We start from the raw sequence: 18,949 nt of genomic DNA on the forward strand, positions 1-18,949 counted from the left end.
GTATCTAGGGTTGTCAGCTCCCAAGTGGTGGCTGAAGATCTCCTGGGATTACAACCAGCGTCCCCTCTAAGCTGAGTTAGTGTGAGCTAGCTCACAGTTTTTAAGCCTCCGGGTCACCCATTTTTGTCTTAGCTCAGGAAAAATGGCCAAACTAATCTATGCAGTAGCTCACAACTTCAATGCCAGTAGCTTACGAAGAGAAGTTTTGCTTGCGAGGTTAATTTTTTTGTCCAGTTATAATTTTAACCCCTTTCGCTACTTTCTTCCGGAATGCTTGAATTTTTGGACAGTGTATCCAACGATGTATATGTGCCAATATCATTGCATTTTCTCCAGCAATATGCCCGTATTTCTCCAGCAATATTCTCCCCATATACGTCTCGGAGGTCGCTTCATTCGGCCTCCCAAGGTCTTCTGACCATTCCTGGCCCAAAAGATGCCCATCTTGCCTCTACCGGTCCTGGCCCCGACCTGGTGGAATCAGCTCCCTATGGAGATCCGGGCCCTACCTGGCTTGTTAGCCTTTTGTAGGGCCTGTAAAACGGAGCTCTTCCGCCAGGCTTTTGGATGAGGCAGCGGGCACCTATTTGTTAGAGCGATTGCGCCCCCCCCCTCCGTACCACACGGCTGTGCTATCTTGCTATACCATCCAGCTGGATCATCCTGCTGTACTATTAACTAGTTACTGAAACTGATTTTATTGTAATTTTATTGTTATCTATATTGATATACTCCGCCCTGAGCCCCCATGGGGGAATGGGGATAATAATAATTAATAATAATAATAATAATTATTATTATTATTATGAAGGAGGAGGAGGAAGAAAAGGATGAGAAGGAAGACAAGGAGAAGGAGGAGGAGGAGGAGAAGGAGGACAAGGAAGAGAAGGAAGACGAGAAGGAGGAGAAGGAAGAGAAGGAGGAGGAAGAGAAGGAGGAGAAGGAGAGGGAGAAGGAGGAGGAGGAAGAAAAGGAGGAGAAGGAGGAGGAAGAGAAGGAGGAGGAGGAAGAGGAGGAAGAGGAGAAGGAGGAGAAGGAAGAGAAGGAGAAGGAAGAGAAGGAGAGGGAGGAGGAGGAGGAAGAAAAGGAGGAGAAGGAGGAGGAAGAAAAGGAGAAGGAAGAGAAGGAAGAGGAGGAGGAAGAGAAGGAGGAGGAGGAGAAGGAAGAGAAGGAGGAGGAAGAGAAGGAAGAGGAGAAGGAGGAGAAGGAAGAGGAGGAGAAGGAAGAGAAGGAGGAGAAGGAGAAGAAAAGAGTTTGCTATCGGGGGAGGGGGTGGCCATCAGTTGTATGGGGTCGTTAGCTACAAACCTCAGCATTTAGGGAGACCATTCTGTTTTGCAAGCAAAGTAAGTGCTTTCCTAAAGTCCTTTTTTTTTATGATGATGATGAAAATTACCTCCACCATGGTCCACCCTTTAACATGCTTGGCTTGCGGCGGAAGTTTCAAGGCATCAAAGTGGTACACGCCTCCCACGGGCATGAACTGGTGCAAATCCACAATATTGTCTTCCTCTGGTGGTGGCTCGTCCTCCATCTCAGGGAAACACAATGCAGACAGCTGAGCTAAATGACAACAAAAATGTGAAGGAGTCAATTTTTTAAGGGTCAAAAATCATTGCCCAGTTATTGCACATGATCGAGGTCTATTGCGCTTGATCGAGGTCTACTGTGGATGATCGAGGTCTATTGCGCATAATTCCTTTTTTTAAAATTATACTTTATTATATACAAATAAAAAGGAAGGAAACGCAGCAGTATTGACAAAATAATCAGTAACTCAAACAACAGATATATACAGTTTCAGCAAATATTTCCCGTTTCATATTTACTTCACTCACATACATTAACTTTCTATTGTAAAATGTTTATACCTTGGGGTTTTCGTAACCATTCATAAAGCTTAGACCAGTTATCTATAGCTTCCTATTTAGATCTTTCTTTCAGTAAAGTCATCATAATATCCAATTCGGCAGTATCTAAGAAGTTTTCTAGCAAATTTTCCATAGTAGGTTATTCTTTCCTTTTCCAATATTTAGCTATCAATATTCTTGCTGCAGTTACCAAGTGAATAGTCAGATATCTATTTTTCCAGTCTAGGACGTTGGGCATCACATTTAATAAAAAAGGTTTCTGGTTTAAAAGGAAAATAAAGTTTGTAAAAAATGTGAAGCATCTCATGGACTTTTAACCCAAAACTGTTTCACCCTTTTGCATGACCACCAGATACTGTAAAAGGTTCCTGTTTGCTCATTACACTTCCAACGCATGTCAGATGTTTCTGGATGAATCTTTGCTAGCCTCTCCCGTGTCAAATACCAACGATAGAACATTTTGTAGAGGTTTTCAATGGTGCTTCAATTCGCAATGTAAAAATATCAGCTGTGCTGTTGTGGTATGTTTCTGACTCCGTTCTTGCTGATTGTTCACGTTCAAATAGCCATGTCATCGTTGTATATAGAACTGGGGCCAAGTCTGTAATCCCCACTCTGCTATTGCACATCGTTCTCAGTTACTGCTTGTCGTTCTCTACTCAAAACAGGTGAATAGCGGTTTGATATTGTGAACCAGTCTCTTGCACACTGTTTTCCCAGGTCAAAACAATCAGCTAGCCATTGCACGTAAGTTTCTGTTAGTGTTCAAGGATTCCTGTTAAAAAGAGGTGCACACCAATTTCACAAGGAACTTTATTATTTAGTGCAGGAGTGTCAAACATGTGGCCCAGAGGTCGAATCACGCCCCGGAGGGCTTCTATCAGGTCCCCGAACAACTGGCTGTCGTCTGCTTCCTTCTCCTGTTCTCTTGCTTCCTTCTGCATCACAGCTTGCTTTGCAAGAGTTGCTCAATCACACAGCAGCTACAGAGCAAAGCCTCTATTTTCTCCAATGGCTGAGGCGCCTCCCTTGGGGAGGAGGGGGGGAGGAATAGCTCGCTTTGCCAGGCTCTTTCAATCGCACATCAGAACTTCGGAGCCAAGCCTCTCTTCCTTCTATTGGCTGAGGCTTCTCCGTCCCCTGGGGAAAGAAGGTGTTCCCTGGATCACATGAGAGAGATACAAAGAAAGCATCTTTAAGACTAATGAGTGCTAATGTCTTAAGCATGTCTTAAGGTTTTTTTTTAAATCTTTAATTGTGTTTGTCTGTGTACTTTATAAAGTTTATATCTCTGCTACGTGGCATTACATTTTATGACACGCATGGCCCGGCCCAACAAAGTCTCATTTATGTCAGATCCGGCCCTCATAGCAAATGAGTTCGACACCCCTGGTTCAGTGCTTCCTAATATCCATTGAGAACTGTGCAGATTATTTATTGGTGAGCTCTCGCACATTCTCATCCTTCTCACTTGTGTGTTCCTGTTGCTTTTGGAGGAGATGATTTTGCTCCCTCTAGTGGTCGATTCAATATTACACACGTTTATGTCTTCAGATTTTCAATGGATGGAGTTAGCAATTATTCGTCCGTTGGGTATTGTAGCTCTACGAGAGGATCTGGGAGGGAAAAGGTTTGGAGAATTCTCTCACTTGGGGGCAGCTGCCCACCCCCCCTCATCAGTTGGATGCTCAGCCTCTTTGGCTGTTGCTTGCCCTTCTGTGTTTCGTCTTATACAAGACTCCTCTTCTTCTCTGTCTTACCTGGGCTTGGACCTGTATCAAGTGAACCATTCTGAAGTTAATCTTTTCACAGTTAAGTTCAATGTCCCTACGTAAATATGTCACGTAAGATGTGCTTTTATTTTTGTAAGTAAAAATTTCTTTCTCCAGTGACTGGAGTCAGATAAGGTCCATAGCCAGGATTTTAAAGTCAGAGGCATGTAAAAAAAAAGTCGGGGTGTAGTGGTTTGCTGTAGCGGTTAAGTGCGCGGACTCTTATCTGGGAGAACCGAGTTTGATTCCTCACTCTTCCACTTGCACCTACTGGAATGGCCTTGGGCAAGCCATAGCTCTCACAGAACTGTCCTTGAAAGGGCAGTTTCTGTCAGAGCTCTCTCAGCCCCACCCACCTCACAGGGTGTCTGTTGTGGGAGAAGAAGATAAAGGAGATTGTGAGCCGCTCGGAGACTCTGAGATTCAGAGTGGAGGGCGGGATATAAATCCAATGTCATCTTTTTCTTCTACTTTGCAGTTCCCCTCCCCCGGCCACCACAACTCAGGGCACCTGACTGATCGGCAGGCCCTTTCAATGCCACAGAAGGGGCAGCAGTTGCTACGGGGTGCCCCTCCTGTATTATTTAAATCGTGGGGGAGGGAGAGGGTGGCTCCCAGCCTCTTAGTTTTCACCCCCACGGTTGGGGCAGGAGGAGGGGGGATGGTTGGGGGCACCCGAGTTGGGGCACCCAACACAAAAGTCAGGGGGGCGGGCCCTCACAGGCCCTCCATAGCTAAAGGCCTGAGTCAGATCGACTTTATACTTTGTTGGAACAGGCATTTTTCTCTTAACTGGAAAACGTGGAGGATCTGGCACACTGCGTGAAGCAAGTGAACCAAGGCAAAAGATTTTTTGTTTTGTTTTTACATTTAACCCAACACCACCAGCATCGTGGATCAGATACCTCTGGAAACAGAGTGCACAATCGTGGATCTCCTCGCATAGACATCTGCTGGGATGTCATCCACCACCATAGGTTTGATATCTTTGAAGGAGACGGTACTCGTGTGTAACTAGGTAGGAAGCACAAGAGAAAGCACATTTTAAAAAAATGGAATTTAGACTGTGGGCCAAAGAAAACTTTTGGTCCATTTTAAAATACTTCAAGCAGTGTTTCCCACTAAGCTGAGTCAGTGTGAGCTAGCTCACAGCTTTTTTGCCTCCAGCTCACACATTTTTTTGTCTTAGCTTGGGAAAAATGGCCCCAGAGCAAACTAATTTACGAAGTAGCTCACAACTTTAATGCCCTGTAAGCTCTTGGAGGACTGGCTACATCAGGGGTGTGTGGCCTAATATGCAAAGGAGTTCCTGCTACAAACCCCACCCCCCTGCTACAGAAAAAACTCACAAAGTAGAATTTTTGCTCACAAGGCTTCACAGCTTAGAGGGAGTATTGATTGCAAGGGCTTGTGATGAAACCACATGATCTTGTCTCCCCCCCCGCCCCCACCTACAATGCCTCTTCAAGTGCTGAAACAGTCCCCCATGGCATTTTAAAATAGCTAGATTCTTCGCTAAGCTGATGTTGGCATGTGGCCACCAGAACATCTAGTTTGGCTCTGTCACAGATCTGATCTGTCACATATCAGACCTTTCTTCTCATCTGAGCCAGTCTGGTGTAGTGGTTAAGTGTGCGGACTCTTATCTGGGAGAACCGGGTTTGACTCCCCACTCCTCCACTTGCAGCTGCTGGAATGGCCTTGGGTCAGCCATAGCTCTCGCAGGAGTTGTCCTTGAAAAGGCAGCTTTTGTGAGCACCTTCTCAGCCCCACCCACCTCAGAGGGTGTCTGTTGTGGGGGGAGAAGATATAGGAGATTGTAAGTCGGTCTGAGACTCTGATTCAGAGAGAAGGGCGGGGTATAAATCTGCAGTCTTCTTTTTCTTCTGGTAGGGTTGCCAATTCAAGAAATATCTGGGGAGTTTGGGGGTGGAGCCAAGAGACTTTGGGGATGGAGCCAGGAGCAAGTATAAGCAGGGGTCATTTTGTAGAAAAATAGGTAGTGGAGCTCATCCAGGGATTGTTATGCAGCTGCACTTACTATCCAATGGACAAGGTGGGAAGGAGGAGGTGGAACCCTCAGAAAGGTTCAGGAGCTGTGCTCCTGTGAGCTCCTGCTGAATCCGAAGCCTGAGTATAACAGAACTCCAAAGGGAGTTCCGGCCATCACATTTAAAGGGTCCACATACCTTTTCAATGCCTTCCCTCCCTTTGGAATAATCAAGGATAGGGGAACCTTCTTTTGAGGCTTACAGAATCAGACCCCCCTGGCCCAATCCTTTTGAAACTCGGAGGGTCTTTTGGGGAGAGGCGCCAGATACAGTGCTGAAAGTTTGGTGCCTCTATCTCAAAAAACAGCCCTCCCTCAGAGCTCAGATACCCACGGATCAATTCATCATTATACCCTGTAGAAATCGTTCTCCATAGGGAACAATGGAGTGCCCAGCAGACATTTCCTCCCACCCAGCCGCTTTCTGATGACCCTGAAGCGGGGGAGGGCCTCCAAACTGGGGGATCCTCTGTCCCCACCTGGGGATGTGATGGGCTATCGGGACCACAGAGGAACTATTACAAGCACAACAGAAAACCTCTCTCCGTGCAAAAATCACAAAGCAACTAGACCAGTATATGTCAACACTCTGTATTCAGTATCAAATTCAAAATGTCAATATAAATAATGTGTCCATACAAATCATGAGAAACCATACAAAAAAATCACCATCCACCACAAACCACTCTTATTCCTTACCGACTCTTTGGTGAACAACGTCCACGACAATTGATAGTCTTAGCCGAAGTCCGACGCTCATAAAAACTGGTCCTTAAGTCGTTTCGAGGCTTAAAACTCTTCTTCCAGGGACCGTCTGTTGCCGGTGTACTGTACAGCAGGTTAGTGTCAAGGTACACCTTCAGATATTCTGGATGTCTCAATTCATTTTGCCTTTCTCACTCGTTCCTAGCGCATTGCGCTGAAGTATCTCTGCTAATTTCATTCACATCTGTTCTTTGGAGAACAGATGTGAATGAAATTAGCAGAGATATTTCAGCATAATGCATTAGGAATGAATGAGAAAGGCAAAATGAATTGAGACATACAGAATATCTGAAGGTGTATCTTGACACTACTTACCTACTGTACAGTACACCTGCAACAGTCCCTGGAAGAAGAGCTTTAAGCCTCCAAACGACTTAAGGACCGGTTTTTATGAGAAGAAGAACTGCAGATTTATACCCCACCCTTCTCTCTGAATCAGAGAGCGGTTTACAATCCCCTACCTATATCTTCTCCCCCCACAACAGACACCCTGTGAGGTGGGTGGGGCTGAGAGGGTCTCACAGCAGCTGCCCTTTAAAGGACAACTCCGTGATAACTATGGCTGACCCAAGGCCATGCCAGCAGGTGCAAGTGGAGGAGTGGGGAATCAAACCTGGTTCTCCCAGATAAGAGTCTGCACACTTAACCACTACACCAAACTGGCTCTCACCAAACTGAGCGTCGGACATCGGTTAAGACTATCAATTGTTGTGGGCGTTGCCACACCTGGGAATTGGCAACCCTATCTTCTGGGCTGTGGGGCCAGACTCAATATTTTAAATATACAGATTTTATTATATGTCAGAGAGTTCATGTTACTGGTCTTTCTTAGTGTATGTTTCCTTTAGATTGACTATTTACATGCTTAGGACCCCTAAGTTTGGTGTAGTGGTTAAGTGTGCGGACACTTATCTGGGAGAACCGGGTTTGATTCCCCACTCCTCCACTTGCACCTGCTGGAATGGCCTTGGGTCAGCCATAGCTCTGGCAGAGGTTGTCCTTGAAAGGGCAGCTGCTGTGAGAGCCCTCTCAGCCCCACCCACCTCACAGGGTGTCTGTTGTGGGGGAGGAAGGTAAAGGAGATTGTGAGCTGCTCTGAGACTCTTCGGAGTGGAGGGCGGGATATAAATCCAATATCTTCATCTACCTCACAGGGTGTCTGTTGTGGGGGAGGAAGGTAAAGGAGATTGTGAGCCACTCTGAGACTCTTCGGAGTGGAGGGCGGGATATAAATCCAATATCTTCATCTACCTCACAGGGTTTGTTGTGGGGGGTGGGGAAGGTAAAGGAGATTGTGAGCCGCTCTGAGACTCTTTGGAGTGGAGGGCGGGATATAAATCCAATATCTTCATCTACCTCACAGGGTGTCTGTTGTGGGGGGGTGGGGAAGGTAAAGGAGATTGTGAGCCGCTCTGAGACTCTTCGGAGTGGAGGGCGGGATATAAATCCAATATCTTCATCTACATCACAGGGTGTCTGTTGTGGGGGAGGAAGGTAAAGGAGATTGTGAGCCGCTCTGAGACTCTTTGGAGTGGAGGGCGGAATATAAATCCAATATCTTCATCTACCTCACAGGGTGTCTGTTGTGTGGGGGGGGGAAGGTAAAGGAGATTGTGAGCTGCTCTGAGACTCTTCGGAGTGGAGGGCGGGATATAAATCCAATATCTTCATCTACCTCACAGGGTGTCTGTTGTGGGGGAGGAAGGTAAAGGAGATTGTGAGCCACTCTGAGACTCTTCGGAGTGGAGGGCGGGATATAAATCCAATATCATCATCTTCTTTTGTTTCCTCATCATCTGAAGGTTGGCAACCCTACTCTTTGGCCACGTCAAGGATTCTATTGGATTAATCAGTTAGGTTTGTATATTACTAATGTGGCCACTTAGGCAATACTACATGTTGTCCTTTCTCTCTACCCCGACTTACCTTTACTGAGAGAGTAGACGGCCCGTATTTGACTTCCGTGACCATATCTTCGGCCATCTTGGAATCATCAGCCTCTTCCTTCACAACAGAGGGCCCAGCGAGGGGAGGAAATCTCGTCAGGAAGTCCAGTTTGGGGGGCTCCCTTGGAAAAGACTCTAAGGGGGATAAGTGGTCGTAATGGGTGTGGAAGATGCGAACCGCAATATCGCAGATGGTCAGCGGTTTGGGGAGCTCAAAGCCGTTTGTCGGATTCCGGTCTTCATCACGAAATGTTTGGGCTCTGATCCTGGTGGGGAGGATTTGAAACAAGACTATAAGAGCACAAGAAGAGCCCTGCAGGATCAGACCAGCGGTCCATCTAGCCCAGCATCCTGAGAACATCAGAAGAGCCGTGCTGGATCAAACCAGTGGTCCATCTAGTCCAGCTTCCTAAGATCAGAAGAGCCCTATTGGATCAGACCAGTGGTCCATCTAGTCCAGCATCCCAAGAACATAAGAAGAGCCCTGCTGGATCAGAACAGTGGTCCATCTAGTCCAGCATCCGAAGAACACAAGAAGAGCCTTGCTGGATCAGACCAGTGGTCCATCTAGTCCAGCATCCCAAGAACATAAGAAGAGCCCTGCTGGATCAGACCAGTGGTCCATCTAGTCCAGCATCCCAAGAACATAAGAAGAGCTCTGCTGGATCAGACCAGTGGTCTATCTAGTGCAGCATCATGTTTCATGCAGCAGCCAATCATTTCCTCTATATATATATGTATGTATAGTAATATATTGTGACTGTTTAAAGGTCTAATACAGCCTCCTATTAATGTCTTTATATATAGTTTGTAAAGAGCCCCGTGGTGCAGCGTGTTAAAGCTGCAGTACTGCAGTCCTAAACTCTGCTCACGATCTGAGTTTAATCCCAGGTGGAAGCTGGGTTTTCAGGTAGCCGGCTCGAGGTTGACTCAGCCTTCCATCCATCCGAGGTCGGTAAAATGAGTACCCAGCTTGCTGGGGCGAAAGCTTAAATGACTGTGGAAGGCAATGGCAAACCACCCCGTAAAAAGTCTGCCATGGAAACGTGAAAGCAACGTCACCCCAGAGTCAGAAACGACTGGTGCTTGCACAGGGGACCTTGCCTTTCCTATATAGTCTGTAACACGGGTGGTCAAACTTGCTTAACGTAAGAGCCACATAGAATAAACATCAGATGTTTGAGAGCCGCAAGACTGACGGACAGACTGATGGAAGGAAGGGAGGAAGGAAGGAAGCAACTTTCAATGCATTCCTCTTTAAATGCTGCCAGCTGGCTTGGCTTGGAGAAGTAATTTAAAGAGACAGATGCCTTCTTCAAGCCGGGCAGGGGGGGCTTCAAGAGCCACGCAATATGTATGAAAGAGCCACATGTGGCCCCTGAACCACAGTTTGACCACCCCTGTTCTATAATATTCTCTTGCTTTCTTAATATTGTTATCCTATCAATTCGATCTATGGAATTTGATATTTCCTTCACTAATTTCAAAGTTCAAATTTATCGTTGCAGTCAACGACCAGATCACTTAACTTACTTAAAACGTTTGAATATACGAGACGTAAACGGAATTTGATATAAGTAACCTCGTTAGGGCCATTATAAAGTTTTCAGGCTAACTTTTGTTATTTTTTTTAAATAGTCACAATTAGAGCCTATAAGACAGGGGTGGCCAAACTGTGGCTCTTTCACACATATTGTGTGGCTCTTGAAGCCCCCGCTAAATCATTTACCAGCTTGGAGAAGGCATTTCTCACCTTAAATCACTTTGCCAAGCCAGCCAGTAGCTTGGAGAATGCATTTAAAGTTGATTTCTTTCCACCTCTCTCCTCCTCCTACCCCCATTTATTTTCCTTTCCTTTCCTTTCCTTTCCTTTCCTTTCCTTTCCTCTCCTCCCCTCCCCCCTTCCTTCCTTCCTTCCTTCCAACATCTGATGTTCATGTCTTGCAGCTCTCAAACATCTGACGTTAATTCTATTTGGCTCTTATGTTAAGCAAGTTTGGCCATCCCTGCTGTAAGATTTTATGTCATCTCTTTTCTAAAAAATTCCAGGCTCTCCTCAAAGGAAAGGTGCTCCACAGCCCCTTTATCCTTGCCCTCTTCTGTATGTTTTCCAGCTCTGCAGCAGCATCCTTTTTTGAGATACGGCAGCCGAAACGGCATTGCCAGCGACATGGTCGAACAATGTACCTCGGGTTCTTCTTGAGATTCGCCCAAACGCACAAGGTGACGTTAGCGTCTTTAATGACCGCCTCCATGTTCCCGCTCTCCGATTCGGCGTAACTGCTGGCTTGCTACAAAGGCCGTCGAAAACAAACAGAAGTGTGAAGCTAAGTAAAAGCAGAACGCATTTGATTCGGATAGAAGTACGCGTGCCTCTCGACCGGGGATCATTTCGTAGAAAAAGAGGTTCATTGTACCCCCACCCCTAGTTAATATCTATCCTCCTATAATACAATGCCTTGAGGAATCCTAGTAAAGGCTGCCTCTGAACAAGCACAAAGCACAGAGTTTTCCAATTACTTCAACCCGTCCTTTGCGCAGGGCTTTTTTTTTGTAGCAGGAGCTCCCTTGCATATTAGGCCACACACCCCTGATGTAGCCAATCCTCCAAGAGCTTACAAAAAAGAGCCTTGTAAGCTCTTGGAGGATTGGCTACATCAGGGGGGGTGTGGCCTAATATGCAAAGGAGGTCCTGCTAGAATTCCACCCCTGCATTAGCACAACTCATTTGCCTACACCACGCACCCCTGACATCACCGGAAAGTGGACTAAATTATATCAGCTCAGCATCTACCTTCAAATGCTTTTTCAATTAGAATTGCCATGATAAAACTTTGCTCCCATCACACTTCTAAAATTATTTTCTCCTAGGTGGCCACAGTGGTTTCCATCTGTCTGCTTTGTATGTTTTTGGTTATTTCCCCATTTTTTGTGGGGGGAAATATTAGCAAGTTTGTCAAATCTTAAGAGTTCGAAGTACAATGAGAGAGGTTGCTCTGTAAGACTAACAACATAAACCCAAAGGGTTCCAGTGACCCAAATTACTATAACAATATACTTAACATTTGTTACAAGAAAGACAGGCAAATACTACAATCAATATATAGCCGCTGAAACTCAGTCCAATAATAAAATACTCAGTTCATGTTAATCATGTGAATTCCTAGGCTTTTGAGCCATCTGAGCATTTGCCTGTAAGAAAGGAAGACAGGAGACAATTTGTCCTTCGTAAGATTATGTATTGAAATTATGTCTTCATTGATGTTATAAAATAAAATTATAATCCTGTGCCTGAGGAAATTCATGAAACAGGAAGTGGAATACCGGTTGTCCTGTTGCACACACATTTTTTTTTTCATGGGATCTGAGGACATTGGAACATGATTGTGTACAATGAATCTACTGGAATCTAGCAGATCAAATCAACTCAAATTAGATTATCTTCTGTCAGACAGGAACCACCGGACAACAAGACAGTTGGCTAGGTTCTGTTCCCAGGTTCATAAAGAACGCAAAGAGCGAGACAAATAGGCCAAACTGTAAATTTTTAAACAAATTTTAAAGTGACTTTTTAAAAAGGTTTAAAGGGTTAAATAATAATCTGTTATATTCTTTTTTACTGTTATACCCATCAAGTCATCAAATCTTAATATGTAGATTCTTTGTGGGACTTTTTATAAGGTACTTTTAAGGTTGTTCTAAATGACTTACATGTTCTGGCCAATGACTTTATTAATAAACTGACTAATTGACATGATTAATATGAACTGAATATTTTATTATTGGACTGAGTTTCAATGGCTACATATTGAGGATTGTAGTATTTGCCTGTCTTTCTTGCAATAAATGTATGTTTATTATTATAGTTATTTGGGCCATATAGGAACCCCTTGGGTTTATGTTGTAAATCTTAAGAGTTCAGCAAAATTCTCACAAGGGGTTTGAACAATGGAGCCCAGAAGCAAGGTTGTGGGGGGGGGGGGTTTGTTGGGGGGGGAGCAAGCAAGAAAGAGCACAATAAAATTGAGAGGTTCCGGAGCTCTGCTCCAGTGAGTTTCTGCCCAAAACGAGGCAGAAACAGTTTTTTATATCCAGATAACATTTTACGACAACTACCCATCCTGCCTCCCTGGCAGTTAGGCAAGTGGTTATTTCCCCTGAAAATTCATCTCCTGCACTCGGACCTCTTTGTGCATTTTATGGCTCTCCTCGTTGAAAAAACAAATGGCTGTAAGGATTCCGGGAACTCCCCGATGCATTTCAAAGCATCTTTTAATCTCTGAATCTCAGCAGACTGCATTTTTGTTTGGGACAACAGTACCTTGAGCAAGCCCTGCATGTCTAAATCCCTTCCCCCTTCCCATGCATTGTTGTTGTTCAGTTGCACAGTGGAGTCCGACTCTTTGAGACCCCATGGACCAAGTCATGCCAGGCCCTCCTCCGAAGTCTGCTCAAATTCGTGTTTGTTACATCATTAACCCCGTCCAGCCATCGCATCTTTTGCCGTCCCCTTCTTCTTTTGTCTTCTGTCTTTCCCAGCATCAGGATCTTCTCCAGGGAGTGTTCCCTTCTCATTTGGTGGCCAAAGTATTGGAGCTTCAGCTTCATCATCTGACTTTCCAGGGAACAGTCTGGGTTGATTTCCCTTAGGACTGACTGGTTTGATCTTCTTGCAGTCCAAGGGACTCTCAAGAGTCTTCTCCAGGGAGTGCTCCCTTCTCATTTGGTGGCCAAAGTATTTCAGCTTCATCATCTGACCTTCCAGGGAACAGTCTGGGTTGATTTCCCTTAGGACTGACTGACTGGATCTTCTTGCAGTCCAAGGGACTCTCAAGATTCTTCTCCAGCACCACAGCTCAAAAGCATCTATTCTTCTGTGCTCAGCCTTCCTTATGGTCCAGCTCTCACAGCCATACATTACTACTGGGAATACCATCGCTTTGACTATACGGACTTTTGTTGGCAGGGTGATGTCTCTACTTTTAATTATACTGCCAGGTTCGTCATAGCTGTCCTCCCAAGGAGAAAACATCTTTTAATTTCAAGGCTACAGTCACCCCATGCATTAATGAGTCCTAAATGTGAACTGTACACTGAGACTGTGAAATAAAACTGAGCATCCATTTACCTTCAGCAGTTGTTCAGTTGCTTGGTCATATTTCCAGTGAAGAAGAGCCTGCAGTTTTTGAATGGTGTCTTGGTATTGGGCCACGTCTTCTGGAGTAAGCTCTTCGTAAGGAGCATCCAGTATGGAAAATTGTAACTTCCGAATTAACTACAAGGTAACACACTTTCTAGGTTAACTTGAGAGGCAAACTATACATCAGGGGTGGGCAAAATGAGGCTCAGGAGCCACATGTGGCTCTTTCACACATGTTGTGTGGCTCTTGAAGCCCGCACTGACTTGGAGAAGGCATTTGGCTCTTTTAAAACACTTCACCAAGCCAAGTCAGCCAGCGGCTTGGAGAATGCATTTAAAGTCCTTTCTTCCTTCCTTCCTTCCCTCCTTCCTTCCTTCCTCTTTTCCTCCCTCCCTTCTCTCAAACATCTCACATTTGTGTCTTGCAACTCTCAAACACCTGGCATTTATTCTTTGTGGCTCTTATGTTAAACAAGTTTGGCCACCCCTGCTATACATTATGGTGAACATGGTGCCAAGTGTGGCTGCCGATGCCATTTTTGAGGAGCCTTCTTGCCATTTAAAAATTGGTACCTCAGGCAGGACTTTTTTCGTAGCAGGAGTTCCTTTGCATATTAGGCCACACACACCCTGATGTAGCGAATCCTCCACGGGCTTACAGGGCTCTTCGTACAGCGCCTACTGTAAGCTCCAAGAGGATTGGCTACATCATAGGGTTGCCAAGTCCAATTCCAGAAATATCTGGGGACTTTGGGGGTGGAGCCAGGAGACTTTGGGGGTGGAGCCAGGAGACACTGGGGTGGAGCCAGGAGCAAGGGTGTGACAAGCACAATTGAACTCCAAAGGGAGTTCTGTCCATCACAATTAAAGGGAGCTCACAACTTTTTAAATGCCTTGCTTCCCTCCACCCTCCCCTTCTCTGATTTCACCTCAGAGGCGGAGCGGGTGACGCCGCTGTGTGGCTGCCGCCTCTTCTCTGCTTCACCGTAGCTGCTCCTCCGAGATGGGCTCAGCCTGAGCGCATCTCGGAGGAGCAGCTATGGTGAAGCGGAGAAAAAGCAGCAGCGCAGCGGCGTCGCCCGCTCCGCTCCGCCTCTGAGGTGAAAGCAGAAAAGGGGAGGGTGGAGGCAGGCCAGGAGCATGGCGAGCCGCGAGTCTGGGTCCTAGAAGGACCCAGATTCGCGGCTCGCCACGCTCCTGGCCTGCCTCCACCCTCCCCTTCTCTGATCTTAGCTGCTCCTCCGAGATGGGCTCAGCCTGAGCCCATCTCAGAGGAGCAGCTATGGTGAAGCGGAGAAGAGGCAGCAGCCGCGCAGCGGGGTCGCAAGCTCCAAGATAGGGCGGCTCGCCACGCTCCTTGGCGCCGTTTCCCCCCTCCCCCCGCTTCCATTTTTTTGGGGAGCGGGGGAAGAGGCTGGAAATCCTGGGGTCCCCCGCCAGGGCGGGAGGGTTGGGAAGCCTACTACATCAGGAGGGTGTGGCCTAATATGCAAAGGAGGTCCTGCTAGAATTCCTTACAGGGCTCTTAGTACAGGGCCTGCTGTAAGCTCCAGGAGGATTGGCTACATCAGGGGTGTGTGGCCTAATAGGCAAAGGAGGTCCTGCTACAAAAAAGCCCTGGGTACCTGCCCAGGTGTGCCTTTCTAAGTGCCAAAACAGTCGTAGGGGGCTCTTTAGGCATTTGAAAAAGCACAAGGGGGTGAAACGAGATTGCACGGTGTTACCACGCTCCAGCCCAGCCAGAATCTGGCCCTTGAGGGTCCCTGACTTGTTTAAATCTATCACTGAATATTATGGGAGGTGGAAATGTTCTGCCACTGGTTTCTGAGAGTCCCGAATCTTCCTCAGAACTCCACCCTGTGCCTTTTGCTAACCAAAAACAGACCAAAGAGGCCGCAATTTGTCCCACTGGTGAAATCCAGGCGAGCCCCATCAGAATATGCGGAACCAGGGCTTTTATTGTAGCGAGAACTCCTTTGCATATTAGGCCACGCCTCCCTGATGTAGCCAATCCTCCTGGAGCTTACAGTAGGCCCTGTACGAAGAGCCCTGTAAGCTCTTGGAGGATTGGCTACATTGGGGTGTGTGGCCTAATATGCAAAGAAATTCCTGCTACAACAAAAGCCGTGTGTGGAACCCTCATAGGACAAACAGAGACATTCCCAAGCCGTTTTAGGTCAAATCCTCTCAAAAAACTAAGTGGTCATTTGGCAAATGAGCAGTACAGAACAAAGGCTGTAGGACAGGGGTGGCCAACGGTAGCTCTCCAGATGTTATTTTTGCCTACAACTCCCATCAGCCCCAGCCATTGGCCATGCTGGCTGGGGCTGATGGGAGTTGTAGGCAAAAAAATCTGAGAGCTACTGTTGGCCACCCCTGCTGTAGGAGATTGTTGCAAAGACTCGCCTCCAGCACTCTCTTTCCCTTCTCCATCACGATTTGGATATCGTTGTTTTTATCTTCTCGCCACAGGCTCATGTATGTGTTAATTTCACGGGGATCAGTTGCGTCTGGGCTCCCGTCGCAGGCCATATAATGACTCCACTGGTAAGAAATAGGATAGAAAATACTCACTGCAGGAATGAAGAACCGAAGGCGCCGCCAAACGTGGCATGAGGTCTTCTACACAAAGCATCGGCCTAAGCTAGCCCAAGGTTGTCAGAACACGGAAGCTGAGCAGGGTCAGCCCGAGTTAGTACTTAGATGGGAGCAGGGGTGGAATTCTAGCAGGAGCTCCTTTGCATATTAGGCCACACCCTCCTGATGTAGCCAATCCTCCAAGAGCTTACAAAAAAGAGCTACATTGGAGTGTGTGGCTTAATATGCAAAGGAGCTTCTGCTAGAATTCCATCCCTGGATGGGAGACTACCAAAGAAGTCCAGGGTTGCTACACAAAGGCAGGTAACGGCGAATCACCGCTGAACATCTCTTGCCTTGAAAACCCCAAGTGGTTGCCATAAATTGGCTGCGACTAGATGGCACTTTCCACCCCCAAGCAAAACAGTTCCCTGACCGTTGCAGAGCTTCAAACCCTTAAGGCAGAACTGGACGATCACCAAAGGGACCATCCCGTCTCCACTTCCCGCTCTTCTTTCGGGAACATTTTGTTCCTGAAAAACGTGACGTGATGTCATCGTGTCACAGAGCTGGCCGAACTGTGGCTCGGGAACTGCATGTGGCTCTTTCACACATATAGTTATAACAGATGTTGATTTTAATTATATATTATGAAATGTTAATTTTAAAGTGTAATTTTATATTTTTATGTTAGTTTTATATATGTTGTAAGCCGCCCTGAGCCACTCGGTGGGAAGGGCGGGATATAAATCCCAGATAAATAAATAAAATAAATAAATATATTGCAAGGCTCTCGAAGCCCCCACCGCCCCGTTGACCGGCTTGGAGAAGGCATTTGTCTCTTTAAATCATTTCTCCAAGTCAAGCCTGCTGGTGGCTTAGAGAATGTATGCAAAGTTAGAGTTGCTTTCTTTCCACCTCCCCCTCCCCCCTCCTCCATCTATTTTCCTTCCTTTCTTCTGTATTTCTTCCTCCCTCCCTTTCTCCCCCCCTCCCTTCTTCCCATCCTCTCTCCCTCCCTTCCTTCCCCATGTCCATCCTCCCTTCTTCCCTTTCTTCCACCTATCCTTCTTTCCTCCCATCCATCCTCCCTCCCTCCCTTCCTTCTTTCTCTCTCAAACATCTGACGTTCACGTCTTGTGGCTCTCAAACATCTGACTTTTATTCTCTGTGGCTCTTACGTTAAGCAGGTTTGGCCACCCAGTCCTGTCCTGTTTCCCAGCCCTTTGAAGCTGATGAGATGAGGTGGGGAAACTGAACAGGGTGATCACAGCTTGGAGCCTTCCCTTCACTGCTGAGGACCTGCGGCACTCTTAGAACTGACCAGCAGGACTTCCTTCCGAGACAGAAGGAGCACTGGAAAGTAGCAATGGCTCAGTGGCAGAGCATCTGCTCGACACGCAGAAGGTCTCAGGTTCAATCCCTGGGAACTCCAGCTAAAAGAACCAGGTATCAGGTGGTGTGAAAGACCTCTCTGTCTGAGATCATGGAGAGCTATTGCCAGTCTGAGTGGACAACATTGACCTCGATGAACCAAGGGGGTCTGATTATGTATAACGCAGCTTCGCACGTGTTCTGAACGGCAGCACCCCAGTTATTCAAAATTTATTTTATTATTTTGTTTTATTCGATTTTTGGCCCGCCCTTCCCGTAGAACAGGCTCAGGGCGGGTTACATCATAAAAACAGTCCACAGTAAAAACAGCGAAAGGCCAATTTAAAATATATAAAATCGAAAATTACAAAGACAAGGATGGCAGATTCCGCCTCACAGACGTGACCTATTATTCAGGTCCAGCAGATCTTGTAGCGCTGGGGTGGAATGAGTGGGGGGGGGAGGCTGGTAACAAGTGACGTCCACTGCCTCAGCTGAAAGCCTGGTGAAAGAGCTCTGTCTTGCAGGCCTTGAGGAACTGAAGCAGATCCTGCAGGGCGCGGATCTCCAGGGGGAGCTCGTTCCACCAGGCAGGCCCTGGCCCTCGTTGAGGCCAGATGGACGTCTCTGGGGCCGGGTATTACAGGAAGGAAGGAAGGAAGGAAGGAAGGAAGGAAGGAAGGAAGGAAGGGAGGGAGGGAGGGAGGAGATATTGGATTTATATCCCACCCTCCACTCCGAATCTCAGAGTCTCAGAGCAGCTCACAATCTCCTATATCTTCTCCCCCCACAACAGACACCCTGTGAGGTGGGGGGGGGGGCTGAGAGGACTCTCACTGCAGCTGCCCTTTCAAGGACAACTCCTGCAAGAGCTATGGCAGACCCAAGGTCATTCCAGCAGGTGCAAATGGAGGAGAGGGGAATCAAACCCGGTTCTCCCAGGTAAGAGTCCACACACTTAGCCACTACACCAAACTGCAGTAGGCATAGAATAGAAGTGGGCTGAAGAACTCATATTCCAAATGAGAAAAGGTTCCCATTCCTGTAAGGTGCAACCAGACTTGAGTGATAACAATGGCTCTTCGTACAGGGCGCTTTGTAAACCGAGTATACCTTAGCAGAGGCTCGACAATCAGCTTTCCACTGGGATGCGACCAGGAAGTTTTCTTCCAATATGCTAAGTTCTGCCACCTCAAGTCCTCGGCGCTCGAGATCCTGGACAGAACCACAACCAAGGAGGGAGGAGGTTACTTAAGAAGAAGAAGAGATTGGATTTATACCTCACCCTGCGCCACCCGAAGGAGTCTTAGAGTAGCTTACCATCTCCTTTCCCTTCCCCTCCCCACAACAGACGCCCTGTGAGGTAGGTGGGGCTGAGAGAGCTCTGAGAGAACTGCTATTGAGAGAACAGCCCTGAGAGAACTTATGACTGACCCAAGGTCACACCAGCAGCT

At 46.9% G+C, this 18,949-nt stretch overlaps 1 protein-coding gene across 1 annotated transcript in view; it reads right to left on the bottom strand.

Moving 5' to 3' along the window:
* The window catches only part of DNAI7 (dynein axonemal intermediate chain 7), a 44,401-nt gene that overhangs the window by 13,542 nt on the left and 11,910 nt on the right, over positions 1-18,949 (bottom strand). The window contains exons 4-10 of the mRNA XM_060245939.1: positions 18,609-18,710; positions 15,951-16,088; positions 13,533-13,679; positions 10,592-10,695; positions 8,385-8,670; positions 4,549-4,657; positions 1,397-1,563 (exon numbers count right to left, since the gene is read on the bottom strand). Of these exons, the coding sequence (XP_060101922.1) occupies positions 1,397-1,563; positions 4,549-4,657; positions 8,385-8,670; positions 10,592-10,695; positions 13,533-13,679; positions 15,951-16,088; positions 18,609-18,710 (1,053 nt within the window). The remainder of the gene's footprint in view (positions 1-1,396; positions 1,564-4,548; positions 4,658-8,384; positions 8,671-10,591; positions 10,696-13,532; positions 13,680-15,950; positions 16,089-18,608; positions 18,711-18,949) is intronic.

Source organism: Heteronotia binoei, chromosome 8 (genome assembly GCF_032191835.1).
Source record: "Heteronotia binoei isolate CCM8104 ecotype False Entrance Well chromosome 8, APGP_CSIRO_Hbin_v1, whole genome shotgun sequence".
In the NCBI taxonomy this organism is placed as follows: Eukaryota; Metazoa; Chordata; class Lepidosauria; order Squamata; family Gekkonidae; genus Heteronotia; species Heteronotia binoei.